Source organism: Xenopus laevis, chromosome 7L (genome assembly GCF_017654675.1).
Source record: "Xenopus laevis strain J_2021 chromosome 7L, Xenopus_laevis_v10.1, whole genome shotgun sequence".
Taxonomy (NCBI): domain Eukaryota; kingdom Metazoa; phylum Chordata; class Amphibia; order Anura; family Pipidae; genus Xenopus; species Xenopus laevis.
The window spans coordinates 20134701-20161387 of NC_054383.1; the positions used below are offsets into that span (position 1 = coordinate 20134701).

The 26687-nt window shown below is 39.4% G+C and overlaps 1 protein-coding gene across 4 annotated transcripts in view; it reads right to left on the reverse strand.

Annotated features, from left to right (window-relative positions):
• The window catches only part of exoc6.L (exocyst complex component 6 L homeolog), a 176479-nt gene that overhangs the window by 61300 nt on the left and 88492 nt on the right, over window positions 1-26687 (reverse strand). For 2 of the 4 annotated variants that reach the window (XM_041568648.1, XM_041568649.1), the window contains exons 13-19: window positions 24837-24934; window positions 22959-23064; window positions 20638-20747; window positions 16043-16154; window positions 14964-15098; window positions 8584-8763; window positions 6504-6533 (exon numbers count right to left, since the gene is read on the reverse strand). In XM_041568648.1, the coding sequence (XP_041424582.1) occupies window positions 6504-6533; window positions 8584-8763; window positions 14964-15098; window positions 16043-16154; window positions 20638-20747; window positions 22959-23064; window positions 24837-24934 (771 nt within the window). The remainder of the gene's footprint in view (window positions 1-6503; window positions 6534-8583; window positions 8764-14963; window positions 15099-16042; window positions 16155-20637; window positions 20748-22958; window positions 23065-24836; window positions 24935-26687) is intronic. The other 2 variants (XM_041568650.1, XM_018225184.2) reach the window with 1 other exon arrangement.

Consider the following 26687-nt stretch of genomic DNA (forward strand, 5'->3'; position numbering starts at 1 on the left):
TTACTTTCTTGCCAAAAATGCCAAACTCATTGAGCCTCATTTTCTATTACCCTTGTCACAAGTGCAGGAGCACTAAGGGGCCCAAAATTGTATGCCTAAGTGGCTCCCCTGCCTGTCCCTCATGTATACAGCGCAGCTGAATACAAGGATGTAGGCCGTTGCAGCTCTGGAACTATTGGTTGCTAAATAAACCTAAGGCAATAATAACTCCATCCCAAGGATACTGACATATTTGGGAAAAATAACTCGTCTTTTCTCTAGAAGAAGGTGTTACAAATTACTGAATAAATAACACAACTGGAACAGGAACATTTCTAGCCTATTTCTCCAGAAGAAAAATAGTTTTATAGGGTATTTACCATTATCTGCAACAATTTAATCCAACAAAAATTTACAAAAATATAAACTTGCAACAACTCTGACCAAGTGTGATAATTGCATTTGCAACCTTAGTGCTGCCAAACACGATTCTAAAAAACAAAACTCCTCAGACCAAATTTTGTTCATTGTAAAATGCAATTTTTTTTACTTTGTAAAATGCAATTATTCTTGAATTTCATGGGAAAAAAAATTAAATTGATCTTTGATAAATATGTCCCTCTATTTTTTTGAACCTTTGTAACTGTTCTAGCAGAAATCTATTGGAGCAGGCCTGCAAGGATAAAAATGCAGGCTTAAGGTGGCCATACACAGGGAGATCCTGGCAATTTCGCCAAATGAGCGATCTACATCGGCAAACAAGCAGATCTCTCCCCGATATGCCCACATTGGGCAGTGGGTGATATCGGGCTGATCCGATCGTGGGCCCTAGGGCCCAACGATCGGATCACAATGGAGGCAATACGGTCGGTCAGATCGCGAGAGCGCATCAATTAACAGATGCGGCCACGTTCCGACAGAATTGTTTACCCTGCCCGATTCACATCTGGCCGAGTTTCGGCCAGATATCAATAGGAGACGCCTGTTGGATGGCCACACACACATGCCAATAAGCTGCTGACTCGGTCTGTCGGCAGCTTTTATCGGCCCATGTATGGGGGTCTTTAGAGAGTTAAAATCTGTAACTAAAGCTCTTTTTAAACCCTACACGCACTGGTCAATGGAAACTAGGGATGCACCGAATCCAGGATTTGGTTCGGGATTCGGCCTTTTTCAGCAGGATTCGGCCGAATCTTTGTGCCTGGCCAAACTGAATCCGAATTCTAATTTGCATATGCAAATTAGGGGCAGGGAGGGAAATCACATGACCTTTTGTTGCAAAACAAGGAAGTAAAAATGTTTTCCACTTCCCACCCCTAATTTGCATATGCAAATTAGGATTCAGATTCGGTTCGGTATTCGGCTGAATCTTTCGTGAAGGATTTGGGGGTTCAGCTGAATCCAAAATAGTGGATTCGGTGCACCCCTAATGGAAACTGCGATCCCAACCATTTGTGGAGCCATGAATTGAAAGTAAGAAAGGTATATTTAAATGAAGATGACTCGGAACTGCATTTTAAAGGGAACATATTAATCCAAGCACTATTATTACTATCTAGTTGGCTCCAATGGGCATGAACATATGTCCTTTGCAGTACCAGTTCCCATATATGTGTTTTCTAAGTAAAAAAGAAAAGTCATAGCACCCTATGGGTTAAATTATGGTTAAATTATTCCGATTTCCAATAATATAAAACATTCCTATTGCACACAAATATCTCTTAACTTCCATTCTGAGCCTCTGAAAGATTATACAAACCACAGAGAAGCTTGCAAAGAGTTTGAAAGACAGGATTCTCAGTGCCAATAATTCATTCTGGTCATGCTTAAAATATGTTCAGGCTTTATCACATTCTCATCAGCTCAACAAGCACAAGCAAACACCCCACTCTGTGCTTGGCTTGGGAAAGGTCATTGTATTTCTCGTAACTCATTTTCGACTCTGGTGACATTTACTATGTTCCCAGCAAATTAATCCCACTCCCCAGAAAATGGTAAGCTTCCATATTCATTTCCCCTGAAAAAGGCATGCATTGTAAAATACTAGATTTGAGTAGAGACAGCCTATTACTATCGACATTCATTCCACACATGCATGAGCAATAAGGATGCAGTGAAATGTCTAAAAACAAACATATTAATCCTTATAAAGTAATAAGCATTATTTTAAGGACTACAGTAGACACGATAGTGGTAAATGCAAACGAATTCCATTTATTTGGCTGAAGCTGGAATATCAAGCTGCCATAATAAATCCAGCTGTTGTTTCTAAAATAAATACTGAAAAAGGTTACCCCATTTAGGTGATTTGGATTAACAAAACAAAGCAAAAAACTTTTTTTTAAATCAAGTTTTTGAAACTCATATTTTTAAGATTTATTAATCGAACACATCTTGAAAATTAGAATAAAGAAACCCGTCAGCTAAAACCTGGTAAACGTTCACAGAAGGCAATTGGCATTATGTAAAAAAAATAATATGTAAAAAGTTCATTATAATTTTAATCACTTATATCAACCAATCAGATGTAGCTTTTACTTACATTCATTTAGAATCCAATTGGAATGGTGCCCAGTTTCCCACTATGAAGCATGAGATAAAATACTTGGGGGCTGATTCACTAACAGGCGATTAATGGCAGCGTCAGCTTCCCACCCCTCCGCCAGGCGCAAATGCGATACGAATACGTTAATTAACTAAAATGCAAAGTTTCATCCCGGGCGTCAAACGCTGGCGACTTTCCGCTACTGTTACTTCAGCAGTGCGAGCAATTCATAGCTAGCGTTCATGTAAGCCTACCGAAAATTCGCTAAAGATCACGCGCTTAGGTCAATTTGCATACGGCGGGTAATTTAAAGTTGTATGGACGTCTTTATTATAAATGTTGCTGCAAATGCTTGAAGTCACCACTTTTTATTACACATGTCCAGGGAACCTTAATAAAGACAAGAGAGTTAATATATTGCCCTACACATGAGCCCACTGTAAAATTAATGTTCCATATGTTATAAAATGTCTGGAGAAAACCGGTTACCCAAAATAAAGTCTAAGTTAGGACTTTTGCAGCCAATCCCGCTTAAAAAAAGGAAAAGTCGCCAGCGTTTTTTGAACTTTAATGCATTTTCGGCTCACAGGATATGATGTAAGTGACTGAGGAAGATGTCGCTGCTTTTTAGCACTTTGCCTGGTTTGAGGTTGCGAAGTCAACTCTGGCGAAAGAGGTAACGTTCAGCAAAATCCGAGTGAATTTGCAGAGTAACGTTCGTACGACAGACAAAGTCGCCTGGCAATTGAGAGCGTAAAAATGCTAGAGACGGTCCCGTTCCCTAACAAATTGTCACCTGTTATTAATCTGGCGATGTCCCTGCGGGTGGCAACACTGGCGAAAAGTCGCTACGCACCACTTCGCCTTTTAGTGAATCTGCCCCTTGCTCTCAAATATAGTTTACAACTTGAAATGAATTTAATATAGGCATGCACTGAATCCATGATTCAATTTGGGAATCACCTTTTGCAGATTTTGCAGTTGGATTCAGCTGAAATCATAGGGGCAGAATGTGAGACTTCCACAATTTTAATTTTAAAGATCTATTAAATGCAATCATCTCAAAAACTGGAATGTCAAATTTCAGCACCTAGAAGCTGGCGTGCTCATGTAGAAGTAAATGAAAGTTATAATTTCAAAATTCAAGCTACTTTTCAATTTAACAAGTTTTTGAGATGAATTGGAAATTTGTCAGGCTCTTTAAAAATTATGGCTAGAGTGTGTTTTCACTGTGTTTGAAGTCTTTTTTTCCTTTTTTTTGATGTATGAAGATCCAAATCCCAGAAAGATCTGTTATCTGGAAAACCCCAGGTCCTGAGCATTCTGGATAACAGGTCCTATACCTGTATCTCTCAAATATTAATATGCAAATTACAGCTCAGATTTTCTATTTTGTGGAGAATTTAGTATTTGTCTAAAAGCTATGTTATTTGGTGCATCCCTACTTTTATATGGTTTAAAAGATTCTGTACTTTTGAATGAAATTTATATATGAAACTTTTCCCACATACCTGCTGTTTGTACAGCCCAGACAGTCCACCCAATTGACAGTTATATTTGTACCCTATATAAAATATCTAGGGCATAATGTTCTTCCTAATGTAAAATAGTAGGATATTAAAAATCATATTAGGTGACCCATGACCATATGTTGGCAGGTTAAGTGCTTTTAAACAGAATACCTATTCTTATATTTTAAAACAACTAGTATTTTATTTTGGATAATATACATGTTTCAGTGATCCAATACAAGTGATATCAGAATTCTGCACTGAAATCCATTTCTCAAAAGAGCAAACAGATTTTTTTATATTCAGTTTTGAAATCTGACATGGGGCTAGACATTTTGTCAATTTCCCAGCTGCCCCTGGTCATGTGACTTGTGCCTGCACTTTAGGAGAGAAATGCTTTCTGGCACGCTGCTGTTTTTCCTTCTCAATGTAACTGAATGTGTCTCAGTGGGACATGGGTTTTTACTATTGAGTGCTGTTCTTATATCTACCAGGCAGCTGTTATCTTGTGTTAGGGAGCTGTTATCTGGTTACCTTCCCATTGTTCTTTTGTTTGGCTGCTGGGGGGGAAAAGGGAGGAGGGTGATACCACTCCAACTTGCAGTACAGCAGTAAAGAGTGATTGAAGTTTATCAGAGCACAGGTCATATGACTTGTGGCAGCTGGGAAATTGACAATATGTCTAGCCCCATGTCAGATTTCAAAATTGAATATAAAAAAATCTGTTTGCTCTTTTGAGAAATGGATTTCAGTGCAGAATTCTGCTGGAGCAGCACTATTAACTGATTCATTTTGAAAAAAAAAGTTTTTCCCCATGATAGTATCCCTTTAAGATCATCAAATTTGAAAGTTTTGACTTCTTATTATTGACAAAGCCATATTTTTTATTTTGTGCTTACATTTTTAATTTTATTAATGCAATGAAAAAGAAACATTTGCTAGCAGTGGGTATAGTTGCTCATAATTAATGCTGCTTCACGGAACAAAATTCAAACTGAAATAACTGTTTTGGCTGTGGTTTGAAATGTCTCAAGCTAAAAACATTCAAGCATAATAAATATCCTAAGATGAAATCTTTAATACGAATCACATTTAAACACCATATAAAAATTTCCCCATTACAAACCAAATGTATAAATGCCAAAACTTAAACCTAAACCACAACCACAATAGAATCACATCTTGTCTCAATATAACACAAAATATAGACCAAACCCTATTAAATATCATTACGACAAATCCAAGTTCAATTTTCAAACTCTGAAATCAATAAAAAGTGGGTTTAAAAATCCCGGATTTCATACAGATTCTAAGTATCAGATGATCTCTATACCACATAGCAATTCTAAATCAAACCATATCCTAGTAATGTACAGCTAGTTTAGAACCAAAGGCAAAACAGAATTCTAATTCTGTGATAATTGGTAGGTATGGGACCTGTTATCCAGAATGCTCGGGACCTGGGGTTTTCTGGATAACGGATCTTTCCGTAATTTGGGTCTTCATGCCTTAAGTCTACTAGAAATTCATGTAAACATTAAATAAACCCAATAGACTGTTTTTGCTTCCAATAAGGATTAATTGTATCTTAGTTGGGCTCAAGTACAAGCTACGGTTTTATTATTACAGAGAAAAAGGAAATAATTTTTAAAGATTTGGATTATTTGGATAAAATGGAGTCTATGGGAGACAGCCATTCCGTAATTCGGAGCTTTCTGGATATAGGGTTTCCCGATAAGGGATCCTATACCTGTACTGCCAAATCTCGAAGAATTATTAAATTACTTTTATAAACAACAGATGCCAGAAGTCTCTGGAAAACAAGGGAATATTATTATATGTACTATACTAAATTCCATACTGATTTATCTTCCTCGATGTCTTATCATTATTTAAAACTGCCATGAATTTGCTTGAGTTTTAGGATGGAATTGACAAAAATAACAATTAAAAAAATGTAAACATTTGGGTCGAGACCCTATTTGGAGCAGACATTTAAAAAGATTATAAACTGTATGTTTCTGCCCCATTCTAGTTAGAAAACAATGCTTCAATTTTCATAAGGAAAAAAAAAACAAAAACAGTTTCCTTATGTCAGTAACATACATTAAATCAATAGGATCAATGACTTTCTATGACCTTCTTGCTTAATTTCTGACCTGAAGGAGTCGTAAGAAGCCTTGTGCTATCACAAAGGCCCAATTCCAGATTGCAAGGCCTCTTAGGATTTCTTCAGGTTGGAAAACTCTAATGGAAGAGATAGATGAGCTCATGGGCAGATGACATAATAATGGTTTGAAGAAGTCTTTAAAGGCCAACCTTTTTTTTTTAAAGGTTAAATGTGAAAAAGAGCAAATGTATTAATGCATAATGTTAGTGAAAGCACAATGGGAGGTAATAAATTACTATTTTGACTAACATAGGCCTTGAAGCATTCTGTAGCCTGCCGCCATCTTGAATCTACTTACCGACATAGCTGCGTGATCATTGCTGTTATTCTGAGGGAGTAGCCAGCAAGAAAATCAAAAGACAAAGAGAGTAGAGATGTAACCAGCAAAGAAATATTAGTAGAAGTAAAGAAGAAAGCAGAGTCTAGAAAGAATCTATGTTTGTGCATATAAATGTGCTCCCTTTATATACAAGTTTACTCAAAAGGCTACCATCGTTCTATAGTTTGTTTTTCAAGCATGGAAACTGGCCGATCATTGAAGACTGTTGTAGCAAAGCAAGAACAGACAGCCAAAATAAACTGTACTTCATTTTACACATTTTAGCTCCTTTTTACACCTCCTTTATAAATATGGACGAACATTCTGAAAAGATTCTGAAAAATCAAAATTCTGGAAATAACGTATTTCCATTTGGGAGAAAGGGAGGCGGCATGGGACTTTGGGAACTAAAAACTGTGCACGAGTGAACTGAACTGGGCATAAACCAGCATTGACTGTATGGGAGGATGGAGTGCACACTGCAGGTAACGTGGGGTAGATTAGACAGATAGGAATTTATGTTCTATTGCTGCTATCCAAGGAAAATCACACAGCAACTCCAGGCACTGAGGTGACTTTTGGGAATTCATTTTAGAAGGTTAGTTAGTAATATCTGCTTTTACTTCCAAGATGTCCAATGCAGACCTCGTCACAGATGTGATATAGCTCTAATAACATTTACCACCCACAGCCTCATTCTAAACTACAATCCACTCGTCCAGCTGGTGATACTTTTGCACTATATTTTTTGGAGTACTTAGATATATTCTGGCTGAGTACACCCACACACACATGTTGTTATGGAATTGTGTCTTTGTTATTCTGAGCCAGGGCACCGTCTACCGGGATATCAAACCCAATAATGTAGGATTAATTACAGTTAAAAATGTGTTTTCTCTTGATATATATCATGGAAATATTCCAATTTACTTTAACAAAATCCCCAAACTAAGTTTCATGACAAGCCATTAGTAGCACGGGCCAAGGAACGTGCTTGAACTTAAGCTATAAAAGCATCTCTTCCTAGGAATTCTTTAGCAATTCATTACTAACACACAGTAGCATAGTAAATGTTACCAACTTTGGTTACGATTTGACTTAAACCCATGGCATTTTTAAGACAATTACTAAGAACAACGAGAACAAAAAGATACAAATGCAGCATCATTTTTGAAAATTTGTCCCACTTGTTTTTATAAATTCCACTGGTGTAATATCATAAAAGGGAAATTCAGGTGAAATACGCTTTTGCCCTGGGAACTGAAAAATGAATTAAAAAAAATAAATAAATTCTTGCACACAAAATTTCATTTGTATATGGATTTTGATGCATTTAGTCAATTGTTTTTTTTTGTAAAAGTGGTGCTATCCATAAATGGAATGAAGAAGAAAAGAAAACTGTATCATAGCAATGTTTAGAATTCATGTTTTAAAGCTAAGAAAGATATCTGCCCTACCAGGATATTTGTAGACTTGTGAACTTCATATTAATTTACCTATTATTAAATATATATATTATCATTTTGAAATATTCCACACCATAGAACTCATTTAGAAAGTCAAGAGCATTCTAGCAATTTATACACTAGTGATGACAAGTTTGGAATCACTAAAAAAAGGTCATGCCATCTCTTCTGGTAAGTGGTTGACTGGTGACTACAAGCCCTACAAGCCAGATGTACTTCTGGGAAAAGCTACGCAGGTTGAAATGTCCCCTGAATATCACTATAAACTGACAGCTAACATGCCAAACGTCTACAGAGGTGGAACTGCTGCAAGTTGAGGATTCTTTGGTGAACAAAACTGTGTTTACTTTGGTGAGTAAACATATTAGTTTCATGATTCCAAACTTTTGAACACTAGAGCAAACACAATATATTGCTATTGATATGAAAAGGAAATAACATTTATTAATTAAAGAAACTAAACAATAAAATGTGTGAGAGAGAGAGAGACAAAAAGGAACAGAAAAACACGAGATAAAATTATTTCTGTAAAATATAAATTGGCAATCACTTTTATAAAGGGAATTAAAATTCACAAGATTTGGTCAACTTACGGGTAAATTAGTAAAAACCTGAAATGTGCTTCTTAAAAAATTGATCAGATCCATTAAGTACCCACTGGCTCTTCCATCTGGCTCAGACATGGTCCAGTCGTAGTCGGCTAACTGAATGAATTCATCTATTTTTTGGTTGAGTTTTGTATATATTTCCTCTTCAGCTGAATGTCTTGCATCCTAACAAATCAGAAAACATTTAAGATTTTGTCAGTTGTAATAAATCAAGCAAGATACCTATACTACTCTGGTGTTCTGATATTCTGGAATAGATCATTTTAAAGGGGTTGTTAGCGTTCCAATTAACTTTTGGCATGATGTAGAGGTTGGTATTCTAAAGGCAATTTATAATTTGCATTATTTGTGGTTTTTATGTTATGTAGCTTTTTTTCAGCAGCTCTACAGTCATTGATTTGAATGAGGGGTGGGTTATAAATAGGGAGGACCTGAATAAAAAGATGAGTAATAAAAAGTAGGAAAAACATTAAAATTGTAGCCTTGCAGAGCATTTGTTTTTGAGATGTTGGGGCCAGTGACCCCTATTTAAAAGCTGGAAGAGGTCAGATGTTGAAGTTCAAATAATTGAAAAACTATAAAAAATAAAGACCAGTTGAAAATTTGCTTTGAATTACCCATTTTATAACATACTAAAAGTTAACATAAATGTGAACCATCCCTTTAAAAAGCTTGTGAACATGTTCCACAAAAAAAGGGCTTCAGACACTAATTTTCAGTTTGGTGGTGTGTCCCATGTTTATTTAGACAAGTGCAGAATTTAAACAGAAATGCTGAAAGTGTCTTAAAAAGCCTAGCCCCCCTTTAGATACCAATGATTGCTGGAGAGATGATGCTGAGCTACTTTGATGAAGGAGGGACTAGGATTGTTAAATCACTTTATTTTTCCTTGATAATAAGCAAAACAGCCAAATTTCCATCCCCAAGTGGAATGGTGTATTTCGTATCAATTTGGATTGTGTACAAATTGCAAAATCTGCACAAAAGAATTTGTATTCCATCCATACAACCCAAGTGTTCTGATCATCTGTAGAAGCAAAGAACATATAATGGAAGAAAATTAACCAACATTTAATAAATTAAAACTGAGCCTCTTTCAAACACATCAGATGGGTAATCTTTACCAGCAACCTCCCTCTAGAATAGTGCTACCCATCTTATACCATGATGTGGGTCAATACCATGGCACTTGTATGAAGACCAATAGAATGATGGTCACGGATGCTGGGTTTTCATTTGGAGGGGTTGAACTTGATGGACTTTGTCTTTTTTCAACCCAATTTAACTATGTAACATTCTCCAGGCTGGGGGCTCTGAAAAGCTCTCTAGCACACTGGCCTTCAGTAGAAAAGCCTTGATCTAGCATCTAGAAGTTCCTTTTAATTTTTAAAGCATTTGTGCACTGGCCGCCATGGAAAGTTGAGGACTTCAAGCACCAGAGTCTATCACTTCAACATAGAACAAGGTGAGGGAGGGATTGAATAACTGTGCCAGCCTAAGGGCGCGGGGCAATGATCCCGGCTCCAATTTGAGGAACTACGTATGTCTGTGTAAAAAAAACAAAAATATATATATTTGGCAGTTCAGATTTTGTTTCTACCCCTTTTTTTAGATATGCCCAACTGAAAAAGCTCATGACAAAAAGGGGGCATTGTTTCCTATAAGCATTGAGTCTTAAAGGAGAACTAAAGCCTAACTAAAGAAGTAGCTTGAAATGTTGTAAATTATGTTTTGGGCTTCTGTACCAGTCCAAGGCAACCACAGCCCTTTAGCAGTAAAGATCTGTGTCTCCAAAGATGCCCCAGTAGCTCCCCATCTTGTTTTCTGCTGATCCACTTCAAATGCTCTGTGCTGCTGTCACTTACTGAGCTTAGGGACCCACTCACAATATAAAGTACACATAGAATAGAAATGTCACAATATAAGGCTGATTAGTAATTATTACAGATAATTACTACATGGCAGCACAGAAACCAGTGCAATTAGCATCAGAATTTAATAATCAGCCCTATAGCATCAGTTTATATTACAGACAAACCTAATTTTCTGCTTGATTATTTGTGACAACCCCTAAGCTTAGCTTCTCAACAGCTGCTCAGAGCCCACTGAGCATGTGAGTGTCACAGACACTTTCCAAGATGGTGACCCCCTGTGACAAGTTTGAAGTCCTGGATCATTGCTTCTATTGACAAGCTGAAACTTTAGGCTGGTGCAATAAATTCAAATTATAAAATATTGCATTTTTAGCCATATTCATTTTTAGGGTTTAGTTCTCCTTTAAGGTGATGTCCTGCTCCCTTTTTCAAGGATGTGAAGCAGGAGGCCTGCACCTGAGGAGCCCAGTTGGGTAATTGTGACCTGATTAGGGGGCTCTATTATATGTGACAAAAGGTTGCTGGCCGTGAAAAGCAGCACTCTATGCTCTTAGCTATATGACATCAATTGACTGGTATTCATTCCCATGTAAGACTTTGGTTGTACTGAGTGTCAGGATTGAAATATATGACTACAGCATTGTCATAAATAATTTGTCAACCCAGTCACAATCGAGTCTTTGAGGTTATACATTTGGAAATAAAAATGTAAGCAATGTTGCTCATTTGTCTTGGAATGGTGTGGAGACCAATAGGTGGTTATGATAATTTTGTAGACCATTTAGTTTCAGATGAAAGCATCTCTGACATATGGACGCACATTTATACATCATATTTTCTGTTTCAGGTCTTGGCTGGATTGATTACACCAGCTAAAATCGCTGCAATGCTTAATTTTTCCGTGTTGTTCGTTTGGCACTGTACACAGTATGTCTTGAGATATGGAGATATTTTCATAATGAACAATTCTCCACCCACTGATTAATGTAAGCAATTAAGGCACAGGGGAGAAATTGTTTCTGGAAGATTTATTGTCTTCAAAGTCATGCTAGACACTAGCGCAGTGCTCCGCAGAAATAAAATGCATAGAAAGCAGCTATGTAGGATGTATTATGGGATGTCAGATCTTTATCCACCACAGTTTTGGCTACTACAGGAGGCATATGATTTCCTACCTGCGATTTACATTAATTCCGGTGGGAAAGGGGACCCTAACCTCCGCTGAAGGTTATGAAGCATGGGCGACAAAACATCCTCACTAGTGATGTGTGGGTTGACCAGAAACCAGCAATGACCCAAGAACTGACCACCAGCTGGGCGGGTTCGGGTTGAAATTTGGCCAACTATTGCAGGTTAGGGTTGGGTGAGGGTCAAACTGGGACAATCCACTCCTTTAATGCTCCCAAAGATTTCCTGTCTTGGAACCAGAGACACGCATAGAAGTAGCGTACAGAGTGAGAAGACACGGGTATGGGTTGGGCACGGGTACTACTGCAGATTTGGATATGTGTGTCAAGGTTTTGCGGGTTAGGGTTGGGTGAAGGTTGAGTTTATCATGGCTTGCACAGTACTACAGTACTGAATATTTTTGATCTTCACCAATGCTGATTAATTTTTTCCCCGGCCAGTGCATTTTTTTTTCATATTCAGATTTGGTAGTTTGATTCCCTGGGAGATGGCTAACATATTGCCTCCAAACCCCCCCCCCCCCACCACCACCACCAAGTATATCAGGTTTCCTTATCCTTTAATATACAATAGATCTGCTCATATCACGTACCCATTAGACACTGAGTAAAACAAAGTGGCTAGCTAGCATGAAAATACACCTGCACAGCCGAACCCTTAGGGTAGAACCCAATGATCACCCTTCATGTTCTTTGGTGGGAAGACTCAAGCAAATAACTTCCTATTGCAATTTATGGCAGACCTCACAAAAAAAAACATCTGGCAGTGATTTTCCCTGGAGAATATTAATGGACACATTTTCAGACAATAATCTCCCCGCCCCCCCTCTCAAAATCCCATTCATGACTTTAGCCATCAGATATAATGAGAGGCCATCCAGAAATGATCAAAACAAGGCAAAATCACCTTATATGCCACTGCCTAAGGGCAGCCAAGATGGTTCATAATTACTAGATAAACTACATGAAGAACTGGGATATTCTCAGTTTTTTTGGCTTCACACACACACAATGTTCAATATTTTTTATCCATATAACATTTATGAGTAGGTCTTTACCATGCAAACAGGACGTCTAGAATAAATTAGGCAGAATCTAAGTATGCTGTGCCCCATGCTTTCAAGCTGCCCAAGCCCTTTCTCTTGTTCAATTTTACTGCCAACGGGAGGAAAACCACTTGTCTCATTTACATGACCCTTCAACACAGTTCTCGTTTTATCAGGTCACATTTTCCTTAAATCAAATTATCTACATATTAAATAACACTGCTCGTTGGCTACATGATGTCAATAAAGAGAAATCTATGATCTACAGATAATATTAGAGCGACTGCAGATACTTAAATGACAAAGAAATATGGAGAAAATCAATGCAAGATGTTTTCTGAAAAACAAACCACTAGGAAAACCGATCACTTTACCCGTTTAATGGAACAATGTAGATGAAATAATATATATGATTTTAAAGGAAAATATATTTTAAGCAAAATATATTCAACTTAACCACTGGTTCACCATTACTTTGGCAAATAACAGTGTTTCAGATTTTAACTACAACTTTCTACAGTCACATACATTTTGGAGAAGCTCAACTTAAGCTGGACATGCACAGGCTGCCAACACGGCCCCTCCAGACCCAAAAAGTCTTCCTGCTTGACCAAGAATCTGCCAGTTATCTATGAAGCAGCTTTAGAAATCTTGCTAGACAAAGTCTGAATTGGGTCAATGTCGGACTGAACCAACAAGACACAAAGAAAAATCCCTGGCCCGGCCTGAGGCCGCAAAGGTGAGAACAAGGTACAAGTGGTGGAGGGAGAGGGGGTTGCGGCGCAGGTATTCTTTGGAGGACCTGACCATGGGGGCTCTGAGATGACAGCCCCAGTGGGCCCCTCCAGTCTGTCGCTGTGTTGGGTCATTGATTAGTACCCTATTATGCCCCATAGGCCCCTGTTAGGATCTGTTTGTTGGCCTAAAGGTTAAGCAGTTGCATCTTCCTGTCTCCCATTAAGAATCGAGTGCATTTGCACCTAATGATGCAGAGGGACCCTGGAGCTACTGCCACCTCTGGACCAGGCCATAGCTCCAGGGTTCCCTGTGTGCCCCATGTCAATAAGCACATAAGACTTGAATCGAACACACATACCACTCTTGTGGAAAAATGGGGCAGCATATGTAATACTTTCCATGTGTCAAGTGCAAGTACCTTTATTTTGATGTCTGTTGCCGCAACAACACTGGAACTCTGGGGAAATGCTGCATTATGGGATAGAAACATGGCGATTGCACTTGAAATTGTACTTTGCTCTTGCAGAGGTAAATGAGCCCTCAGTTGTGGCTACTGAAAAAATCTTTGGGTAGAGGGCTGGTTTTGGTTGAGTGCTCCCTTCCGTTCTCCCTGCCCATGACCTTACACTGCTGGCGTCCGTTCACTGAATTTATAGACTCGCGCCTGCCCCCCCCTTTCGTGACATCACCGAGAGGCTGGGCGCGGGTCTATAGATATAGGGGACGGAGGAGGTTCGGGTTGGGAGGGTTAGGGTTGGGTCGAGGGAAACTTTGTGGGCAGGCCACATAGACCTGGTCCTTGGGCAGCAAATTGGGGGTGGCATTCAGCACACTGGCCGCATGTGAACTGGGGACTGGGCGGGAGATTTTGACAGTTGTTTGAATCTCCTGCCTGCCCAATCCACAGCAATCCTGTCTGCAGCAGCGAAGAAGGCGAGAGGAAGTGCAAGTGTGAGCGTGGGGGGAGTTGGTTGCAGGAGGGTCAGTTTTACTGGGGGGGGTGCAGGGGAGGGGCGATCGGTGCGGGTGGCCTAGGGGCACTATATTTTTAAAACCAGCCCTGTATATACATATATGAGGGTTGCCCCCTTAAAGCTGCCTCTCTAGTAATGACCCCTCAGGTGCCAATATAAATGTATTCTCTTCTGTCCTGTAGCTACTGTATCTAGTTTGAAACATGTATCCCCTTAGATGAAAAACTTAAAGATTAGGTAAGCAGACCAACTGCAAAGCTGCTTGGATTATTTCCATCTGCAGAACACTAAGGGGGTTATGTAATAAAAGGCTCTAAGTTTAGCCAGGAGCAGTAACGCATAGCAACCAATCAGCAGGTAGTATTTACCGGTCACCTGTATGAAAGCAAACATCTTATTGGTTGCTATGGGTTACTGCTCCTGGGCAAACTTAGCGCATTTTATTACATAACCCCCTAAAAGTGAATTAAACGTAGAGTGCTGTGGGAAATACTCCCAACCATCAAGAAATGTAGCTTTCTCTGTCAGTGGGATTGTTAGACATACCTTAAATGTAGAAAGTCCATAAAGTCTTGTCGTGTGCACTGTTTCGGGTGAAATATTTGTAATATTTGTAATAAATTCCTCCAGGTATTTACAGGCTTGCTCCAGGTGTGTGGTGTTGATGATGATCTGCACTAGCTGCAAAGCACAAAATACATCCGGCATGAGCACGTGCACCTCCCAAGAGCCACCTGATTTTTTTTTTTAAGCTCTTGTCCTTCCAGACATGAATGGCAATACATGGCAATTAGAGTATTACAGGCTGGGGCTGATGGTAATCATTCACTTCCAGTTCAACAGAGTTCAGCAAACTTTCTTCACATGCAGGCTAGACTCACACAACCAAAAACAGCATTTTTTTTATCTAAAAAAAGTACTTTATCTGTTGAATAAAAAAATTTTAATAAATAAGTACAGTATTTTACTTGTTATTCTTTCCCTTCTGCACTTTTGTATATTTATTAGGCGCTTCCAATTTTTAGAAAGATGCCTGTTAAAGGGGTTGTTCATCTTTGAGTTAATTTAAATATGATGAAGAGAGTGATATTCCTATTCAAATCAATGTCTGGTTGCTAGCATAATTTGGACCATAGCAACCAGATAGCTGCTGACCTCTCCTAGGCCCTCTCCTATTCATATTCCAGTCTCTTATTCAAATCCTTGCATGGTTGCTTGGGTAATTTGAACCTTAGCAACCAGATTGCTGAAATTGCAAACTGGAGAGCTGCTGAATAAAAAGCTAAATAAGTTAAAAACCATTAATAATAAAAAATGAGAACCAATTGCAAATTATCTCAGAATATCACTCTCTACATCATACTAAAAGTTGATTTAAAGGCGAACAACCCCCTTAATACACTGGCTTTTAGAATGTTTCAGGTTCAAGATCCATTTTTATGTCAAATATTAGGAGGGGCTCATAACTTATTATATCAATAGTTATATCAACTATTCAGCCATATTTCTGAGAATATCTAAGTCAGCAAATACCTGTTCGCCCCAATTCTCCTTCAGACTGGGCATATCCATAAGATATATATTTGCTTGCTTACTTCTGCATGTATACAGTATATGAATATTACCTCTGTTAAACCTATGTGTGGTTTTTTGATGACATTCTGCAAATTGCCGCTCAGTGTTCTGGTGAGAAGCAAATTGGTAGATTTTCGGAGCATGTCGTCAATTTCCGTGGAGCTAAAAAAAACAGAAAAAGATGATACTCTTCAAACATCTGTCCAGTAAACCACTCCTAAAATCTTATAAGATTGCATTCCATTTGCCATAATACATAAATCTATTATTATCTACCTACCTAGCCATGATCTATTAACCAACCAAACACACTCCGCCCCTGGTGCCAGTTGCACCTTTCTTAGTGAATACACAGAGAGTTAGAGGAACGCGAAAATTAAAATCTAATATAAGCTTCATCATACTGTAAAATGAAACTTTGTAAATACAATCAGTTTAAATATTTTGCATCGTTTCTGAAATAATCAAGTTTATCTTCACTATTCCTCTCTCAGCATCTGTTTCTCTTTTTTCTGTCTTCATGCAGGAGTTGGGTGTCAGATATTCATTGACAGTTAGACCCAATATATCTTATAGGGGGGCTCCCTTTCGTAACAGGTGTATTAGAGCTCACTCAAATAACTGATTCCAGTAGAAACACAATCTAACAAAATAACTGCCTTTTGCACAAATTCTGCATGTAGAGAGACATGATGTCTGGTGATTTTAATAGAGTGAGCTCTAATACATCTTCTAGGCAAAATGAGCCTCCTATAAGATATATTGGATCTAACTATCAATGATTATCTGACCACAATTGGATCAACCCAAAATCGATCACCTCAAAGTGGGCATATCCGGGAGAGAACCACTCATTTAGCAAAATCACCATACGAGCGGATCTTCCACGTGTATGGCCACCTTTAGACCAGAGATGTTAACTCTGTGACTTCTTCAGACTTGCTGCTCCCAGCCTTTGGCTAAATACGCACAAAACTTCACTTGTCATCTTTTTATTTTCCATAGTAGCTGGGGTTAAAAAACACCCATGTCCATCAAATCCCACCTTCTAGCTGATACAGTGAAAACTGCTTTCTGAACTTCAAAACAACAATTGATCCTTGACCAGCACTATATTAGGTACAGGGCATTAATACCAATGGCTTTCCGTTTTCTCCTTTGCTGAAACGCATCCGTCCCTTTCTTGAAACTGTCTAATATGTCTGCCATTAGAACCACTCCAGGGAGAGAATTCTACAACTCCACTGCTCTTGTTGTAATAAAAACTTAAAAAAATGAGCGCCATTGATTGTCAGAGAGACATACACATACAATGAGGGTGACTGAGGAGAAATGGCTCCACCTAACCATGCAGATTGCATTGGAATCTATTGCTATTATTGAGAGTACAGCAATTTTATGTGTCCGTGGCTCATCTTTGAAGTAATTTTTAGCATGTTATTGAATGTCCAATTCCAAGAAACTTTGCAATTGGTTTTCATTGTTTATAATTTATAGTTTTCTTAATTATTTGCCTTCTTCTGACTCCAGCTTTTAAATGGGGGACACTGTCCTTGTTATTGCTACTTTTTCTTTCTATTCAGGCCTCTCCTATTCATATTCCAGTCTCTTATTCAAATCAGTGAATGGTTGCTAGGGTAATTAATTTGGACCCCAGCAACCACTGCTGATTGCTGAAACTGCACACTGGACAGCAGCAGAATAAAAAGCTAAATAACTCAAAAGCCACAAATCATAAAACATGAAAACCAATTGCAAATTGTCTCAGAATATCAGTCTCTACATCATACTAAAAGTTAACTCAAAGGTGAACAACTCCTTTAAAGGGTTCTGATGGCAACCCTACACTGGACCCATTTAGTCTGCCTGCTTTTTTGGATTCTAAAGGCTCCCATACACGGGCCGATAAAAGCTGCTGACAGACCGAGTCGGCAGCTTATCGGCCCGTGTGTAGGGCCCTCCGACGGGTTTCCCGATCGATATCTGTCCGAAAGTCGGGCAGATGTCAATCGGGCAGGCTAAAAAAATCCCGTCGGATTGAGGCGAATCTGTTCATTGATGCGGTCCCGTGATCTGACAGCCTGTATGGCCTCCATTCTGATCTAATCGTTGGGCCCTAGGACTCACGATTGGATCAGCCCAATATCGCCCACCACAATGTGGTCATATCGGGGAGAGATCCACTCGTTTGGTGACATCGCCAAACGAGCGGATCTCCCTGTGTATGGCCACCTTTAAATATTGCTACAAATCATATTCTCAAACTGACTTTACCTTCAGCAAACATTATTTCAAAAGTCACTGCCTGGGGGGAGAGTTACAGTTCTACATAATAAAAATGGCAAGGGCACCAATTCAAAGCAATGTGGACTTAAAGATGTGCAAATGCCACCACTAGAAACACAATTAGTGCTTGTGTACGCGAAGCACTTTCTAAATACTGGAGCACACTTTTTGCTTTATTTTAAACCACCGGTGAATGGTCCCCTCTTTCGGCTCGGTTGTTAGCGGCTACTTTTTACATATGTTTTGTTAGCAAATATTTACAGGTTAGGCCAAAAGGTTACTCGTTAATATGTGTAAATTGCACTCAGTGCCAATTAAGGATGTGTGAAATTGCAGTCATTTACATCCATTAAGAGATAAGAATGAGCAGATAAACTGGCGATGGCTGCTGGATCCTCTGTTTTCCAGCTGAGCGTGCAGCTGGGAGCCTATCTCTTTTAAATCAGCCCTGGTTAAAAGGCAATCAAATTGAAATTAGTATCACAAAGGAGCAGGTTAATCTGTTCACGGCTAAAACAAAGCAAACACCTTCTGTGACAATGCCGGGTTGCAGTTTCTAGCACAAATTTACAAATTACGTTGAAGCTGAGTTCAATGACCTCCCCCGTGAAAATCCGTGGATTAAAGTGCGTGCTATAACTTCCTATACTGTAAGAGATTTTAGGATTTGCCATGCAGAGCACAGTATCTGGGGGATTCAATTTTAACTTTGCACCAATCACTTCCAGGTCAGGTCGAAGCATGTAGTGATAAGGACAAGATAAATGGGCTTAACTGCAGGAAAACAGTGTCACATGGCTTATTTGTTTAGGCTATGAGAAAGAGAAATAGCATCCGTGCAAATGTATACTGTAGTTGTCAGATGTCCCTCATTCCTGAGGACATTAATAATCTGGACCCTTTGACTTTGAAGTTTTTGGCCTCAGAAATGTCCTATGTTTTTTTTAAATGACCAGCTGCATGGAGGTATTTTAATAATCCTCACTCAAAGAAACTAAGGTTTCTTCCACTAGATACTAACCAAAGTATGGGGCAGCTAGGCCTGGACATTATATATACTGGTTCCATCTCCATACCTTTAATTACTAGGTAGGTCACTAGTGTTCGAGACTGCCAAGCAGGGCCGCCATAAAAAATTCTACTTGGACAGCAGACTCTCTCCAACAGCAGCCCCCAGTTAATAGGCTACACCTGATTGGGCCTCTTGGACTAAATCCCATGTCTGATCACATCCATGATTCACCCAGCCATACCCCATTATGCCCAAGATCTACCTAAAACCAGTCCATTCTCCAACACACCCCTTCTTTGCTCACAAATTGGACCCGTCATGTCTCTTGGGTCCTCCCTTGGAAGCTATTTCTAAAGAGATTCAGTATAATAGATGAATAATGGCCCCTACACACAGGTGTTTGGGAGTCTGCTAAAATACATGCAAAATGCAATAAGAACATACATTGTAGTTAAATCCCTTTTCATGCAAGTAAAGTGAGTTAAAATGCATTAAAAAAACAAAAAACCAGATTGTGCAAAAGACACAGATCTAAACGTCGGTGGCTACATTGACTGGTGGGCAGTCAATTTGCTCATGTGCTTAGATGCACTCAAACCTGTGTCTCCAACATGTGACAAAAACCGCCAAAAAAACCCCACTTAGGGCCCTAAGGCTAGTTTTAGATGGGGAGGAAAGGAAACCAAATTTATGCACACCGGTTTTCATTAAAATCCGAAATCTTTATTGATCCATTGTTAAAAGGAGGCACATCACACTGAGCTTGACGCGTTTCGGGCACAGGCGCCCTTAATCATAAGCAAGTTAGTTTTAGATGGTCTGTCTTGTCCCCCGACACAAATGCACTGGCAAAGAAACGTGCTACATTATTACAAATGCAAGGCATCCATCAATCTGTGCATGCGAGCGGATTCTAGTGCAAATCTGCACCATGTGCATACTGACAGATGGATAATGTGCCTGGCAGCGAATCACATTTTCTCCACTGTGTGACGCTAGATTTAGGGCATGTCAATGATAACACGTGGCCAAATGTGAGAATATAAAAAAAGGAAAATAGACGGCACTTTAAAATTTATTGCAGCACCCTGCAGATAGGAAAACCTAACACGTTTCGGGAACAATATGATTAAGGGAGTTGTTCCCGAAACGCGTTAGGTTTGCTGCAATGAATTTTTAACCAGAGTGCCGTCCATTTTCCTTTTTTTATGTACAGAGACAGTGGGGATGCTAAGGAACGAGCACCATGTTCTAGGGAGCTGAATTTTAGGGAAGCTTTGAGCAGATTTTTTTTATATATTTATTGCCAAATGTGAGAATATGTGCAGCAGCACTGCCAGTCCTTACCTTCTGTGGAGTGACTCTGAGAATTTAAGGCTTGCGTAGATGAACTCTTTCACCTGCGAGTAAATCTGAGGAACTGACTGAGATATCGGAAGTTTCTTTGGAAATGGTTTCTAAGATAAATAAAAGCAAGTGCCACATTAGTACTTTGCATAACTGCAAGATTAACAAAGAGTGATGATGGGCCAGTAAGTCATGTGTACAGTACTGCAGCCCATCCTACAAGCAAAAGACATATACGTTTTCTAATTGTACACATGCCATAAACAATGTGCACATTTTAACCCTTTATGTGTTGCTGATTGTAGAAACAAAAACGCTGATACTCACGCTACAAAGTGCCATAGGCTGTGCTTTTCAATATGGTCAATTTGATGGCAAACAAAGGGGCAGATTTACTAAGCTCAAGTGAATTTTCGAAGTTAAAAAAGTTCGAATTTCAAAGTAAATTTTTGGCTACTTCGACCATCGAATAGGCTATATTCGACCATTTGACTTCGATTCAAATGATTCGAAGTAAAAATCATTCAAATATTCGATAATCTAAGTATTGTCTCTTTAAAAAAAACTTCGACTTCATACTTCGCCAAATTAAAGCTACCGAAGTGCAATGTTAGCCTATGGGGACCTTCCAGAGCACTTTTCTAAGTTTTGTTTGGTCAAATAAAAATCCTTCAATCGATCGCTAAAAATCATTTGAATCGAACAATTTAATCGTTCGATCTAACGATTTCTATTCGATCGTTCGAACGCTAAATTCGGTGAAAAATCCTTCAACTTAGATATTTGAAGTCAAAGGATTTCAATTCGAGGGTCGAATTTCGAAGTTTTTTTAACTTCGAAATTCGACCCTTAGTAAATCTGCCCCCAAGTGTTAATTTTTTTTTTTTTTTTAAAGTACAGACAATAGCGCATATGGCTCCGAGAAGCTAAGGGTCCCTTAGAGAGGAAATGTTTATAAACATATTACAAAGAACATATTATATGCTGTAAAAATTGTTAAGACATTTTTGACACATACAATTTCCAGCCTGTGACCCAACTAAGGGGCAAATTCACTAAAGGGCGAGTTTTCGCCAACAAATCGTTGGCGTAAACTCGCCCTTTAGTGAATTTACCCCTTAGTTGGGTCACAGGCTGGAAATTGTATGTGTCAATTTGCGCCACTTCGCCAGGCGCAAATTCGTTACCACTATACTAATTCTCTAAAATGCGAAGTTGTGTCTCAGCAGCGAACGCTGGCGAATTTTCGTTAGCGTTACTTCGGCTGTACAAGCATTTCATAGCGAATTTTCGCTAGCGTTTGTTACTACCAAGTGAAACTTCACTAGTACTCAATTTGAATTGGGCAGGTATATAAAAGTCATATGGACGTCTTTATTAGTGATGTTGGTGCAAATGCTTCTAATGGCCAATTTTTATTCAAAATGTCAAACAAAGCAAAGTATAGATGAAAGAGATCCTCTAATGCCCTAGACATGAGCCCACCCTTAAACAATTGTGGCATGCCCCTCAAATTAGTGAATAAAAATTGTTCACATATAAATCTTTAATAGTTACTACTTTTGAAGGCAATCCCGCTTTAAAAAATGAAAAGTCGCCAGCGTTTTTTTAACACTTTTATGAGTTTCCGGCATACAGGATATGATGTCACTGACATAAGATTGAGGTTCACCTGGTCTGAGGTGGCGAAGTAAACTCTGGCGAAAGGGGAAACGTTCTGTAAAATTCACTTCTTAGTGAATTTGAGGAGTAACAACCTCTCGCCAGAGAAAAAAGTCGCCTGGCGATAGGGTGCGAATGAACGCTAGCGATGGTCTCCATTGCTAGCGAATTGTCCTCTACGCCTGTTAGTGTATTGGCGATGTCCCTGCAGATGAGATTTCTGGCTAGCGACGGACACTTCGCCCTTAAGCGAATCTGCCCCTTTTTCTCAACTTCAAGCTACTTTAGAAAGCCAAAGCAGCTTGTATGCTTCCCCAGCGGCAATCTACATTATTTCTGGTAGAGGGAAACTAGGGAAGTTCTTTTACCCACATTTGTTGTGGGCAACAAACAGGGTCAGAGGGGACACCAGAAAAAGCCAGATGAGCTCTGCCGACCCAGGCTCAATTCCCTACGAGCCTGGGCTTCCCTCTCTCCTTTTATTGTGGCTACAAAAGTTTAAAAGATACGTGGGGGCAGGTGTCCGTGAATGGAGGTGGGGGGCCCTTACGTGGCAGTCCCGGTGGGCCCCGTACACCCCAGTCCGACACTGTTGACAAAACGTCCCATGTGCCAGGGCCCTAAGGCAAGTTGGGCAAACTCTTTTAAGCCAGGGATACCTTATCAGTCTCTGTGTCCTGGAACGGAAACTTGCTGATAACATTTCTGTATTCCTCCTCATTAGCTACAGGAATAGGACTGTAGTTATCTGCTTCAAAAATAGTCCTGCAGTAAGACAAAGAGATGCAGGTTACTGTACATATGAGGAATTGTATCACAGGCTGCTAACAAATTATCAGTCTAAGGGTGGCAAACATTTAGATTTGGGGAGATTAGTTGCCCATCGACAAATCTCCTCTTCTTCAGGCGACTAATCTCCCTAAATGCCTTCCTGCCGGAAAAAATTTGAATCGAAGGCGGGATGGCATACGTAGCGTTTAGTTTTCTGAAGCTGCCTCACGAGGTAACTTCAGGCGACTTTGGAAGACCGAATTGGTCCATATGTCTTCCCGCCGGTGATTCACATTATTGCTGGAAGGCATTTCGGAGAGAAGAGGAGATTTGACGCTGGGTGCCAATCACCACATGTGCCACCACCCTAATGTGAACAGAAAGTGTAATGACAAAGAGACAGTGCTGGCACAGTGATACCTAAACTCACATGGTTCTTTATCAGTAAACTACACAATTCTAATGTAGAAGAAGAGCTCTGTCCCCCTCTACCATCTGGTTGAAAACAGTGGGGGACAAAACAACCCTCTCCATTGTATATTGCTCTAACAGTAATTGAAAAGTACGCTATTGCATTATGGTCCTGAGGTCCGTCAGCTCAGTGTGCATAATACAGAGTGCCTTCCATTCACTAATACTGATACTGATTAAGACTGATGACAAGGGGAGAGGGGTGTTGTATCTACCACTGTTTTCTCTTGGATGATGGATAAAATGCCGTGTGCAGGGTCGGAATGATCCAAAGGGAGATCAGGAAAAATACTGGTGGAACCCTGTCCTGTCCGCAGACCAACCAACATCTGTATAATGCATACAAAAATAAAGATGGTTGTGTGTTCCACTGTGGAACAGTCAACCATTTTTAGTTTTTATATGTAGGCGCCGGACGATTGACAATGGGGAGTAATTAGCTATTTGTGGTGCGGAGTGATGGGGCGGACAGGGGTTGATAGGTTGGAGGATTTCAATGTTGGGGTGGCCCTTGACTCATGGGTACCCCAGTATGACACTGCCTGTGTAGCATAGCTCTTAGTGAGTTATGTGGCGTTGCCCACAGAAGAGTAGACCTAATGGACTAAAAGGCCACTGTCCATCTCCCGATTTAGGGCAGAGACACACGGTCAGATTCAGGGAGATAAGTCGTCTGTAGAAGAAGCTGGGCGGCTAATCTCCCTGAATCTGAGCATCTGTCTCTGCCCTTAAACAACTTTCAACGGGCTGAATCTTTCCATCATCCTTATGTGCAAAACTGGAAGCTGCTTAGCCGAACTGCCTTGAATCTCCACCCAAAAGGTTTTGCACAATAAAAGAAAATGTAATCCTAAATCAGAACCAGAGAACAGAACAGGATAAACACAAACTGCTTTCAACTGCACTTTCATTTACAAATGACTTTAAAATCATTAGAAATGGAATTAATGTATATTGGAGAGTTGCTGACATTTATATTTTCTATCACTATGAAAAATTATAATTTGGGTGGAGATTACAAAGGCAATTAAAAAGTATATAAGCAACACTTTTTATTTTTTGACTGAACCAGAAAAGCTTCTGCAGACGTTCATTCGGCCAAACAAAATGAATAAGATTCCAATTTATTCTTCCGAGAATCAGAATCTTCCTGAAATCAAAAATGTTCAATGTGTTTTGGTAGCTTATCTATACACTGAGGCTTACAAAGATATATACAATATTTCTGCTAAAGTACAGGGAAGCATTAAATACTATCCATCTATTCAGTTAATAAATTAGCATCTTTTCCATACCTGAATATCCCTGCCCATTTTTTAAGCAGTGTTTCATTGTATCTGTCTCTTACTTCAAACAGCAGATCAAACAGTCGAGTAACTGGAAAACCAAAGCTCTGAAAGGGTATAAAAACAATTATGTAACAAAAACCTTTTATTTTATTTTTTTTTCTACTTTCTTTATAAAAAATAAAATAAAAATGAATAAGTTATGATATGCAACAAGAATAAGAGTGAAGTGATTTTCTATAATGCAGATTTGTAGGCTATACATGAAATTGCAGACTAAGCTGAACACTAAGGGGCAGATTTACTAAGCTCGAGTGAATAGTTCGAATGCACAAATATTCGAATTTCGAAGTATTTTTTGGGTACTTTGACCATTTGATTCAAACTATTCGAAGTAAAAATCGTTCGACTATTTGACCATTCGATAGTCGAAGTACTGTCTCTTTAAAAAATACTTAGACTTCATACTTCGCCACTTTAAAGGGGAAGGAAACCTAGTCGGCGCAAACCCCCCCACCCCCCCTCCCGTGTGTTGCCCACCCTCCCTCCTCCCCCCTGGCCTACCCGTCCCTCTGGGCAAATGCCCCTAACTTGTTACTTACCCTTCTGCGCAGGTCCAGTCCAGGGAGTTCACAGACGACATCTTCTTCCACGCGATCTTCTTCCTGCTGTGAACGGCGTCTTGGCGCATGCGCAGTAGGATCATTTCGCCGGTATGGATCTACTGCGCATGCGCCAAAAGTCATGCGCATGCGCAGTAGATCGTACCGGCGAAATGCTCCTACTGCGCATGCGCCGTTCAAAGCAGGAAGAAGATCGCGTGGAAGAAGATGTCGTCTGTGAACTCCCTGGACTGGACCTGCGCAGAAGGGTAAGTAACAAGTTAGGGGCATTTGCCCAGCGGGACGGGTAGGCCAGGGGGGAGGAGGGAGGGTGGGCAACAAACGGGAGGGGGGGTGGGGTGTTTGTGCCGACTAGGTTTCCTTCCCCTTTAAGCCTACCGAGCTGCAATGTTAGCCTATGGGGACCTTCCCCAGCACTTTTCTGAGCTTTTTTTGATCTATTAAAAATCCTTTGTTCGATCGCTTAAAATCGCTCGAAACTATTTTTATTCGATCGTTCGATTGAAGTATTTGCTCTAAAATCCTTCGAATTCAATATTCGAATTCGAGGATTTAACTTCGAGGATCGAATTTGAGGGTTTATTAACCCTCGAAATTCGACCATTGATAAATCTGCCCCTAAGGGAATTATTTATCAAAGGTCAAATTTTAAAGCTTTGTGAGCTTTTTTAAACATCAAATTAACTCACAACTCGAATGGTTTCTAATTTAAGAAAAAACTCGAATGGAAAAAGCTTGGATCAGTGAGTTTGGGATTAAAAACCCAAAAACTCGAATTGATCGCGTTTTTGCCAGAAAAAAAACTGGAATCTCAAATTGATCTGCCAAAAAAACTGAACATCACGAAGACCTCTGCCATTGACTTCTACAGACCCTCGGCAGGTTTTAGATGGTGTATTTTCGGATTTGAGTTATTTATTTGAGTCGGGGTATAATTCACAAAAAAACTCCATTTTTGACCCAAAAATATTTTACAATTTCTCTAAAACTTTATAAAATTTTAGATTTTTGAAGTGTGAAAACAACGAAAAACTTAAATACAAAACTTCGGCCAGTAAAAGTAGTCAAGGTCCCATACAAGTCAATGGTAGCTTCAGACTTTTAGAGGTTTTTGGATTTTAATTGAAAAATCAAATTTTATAGATATTCATATTTTTTAGCACATAGTTCAGCATTTTTTTCATTTCAAAATTTTTATAATCATATCTTTAAATAACTTTCCTGGCATTCATGGATA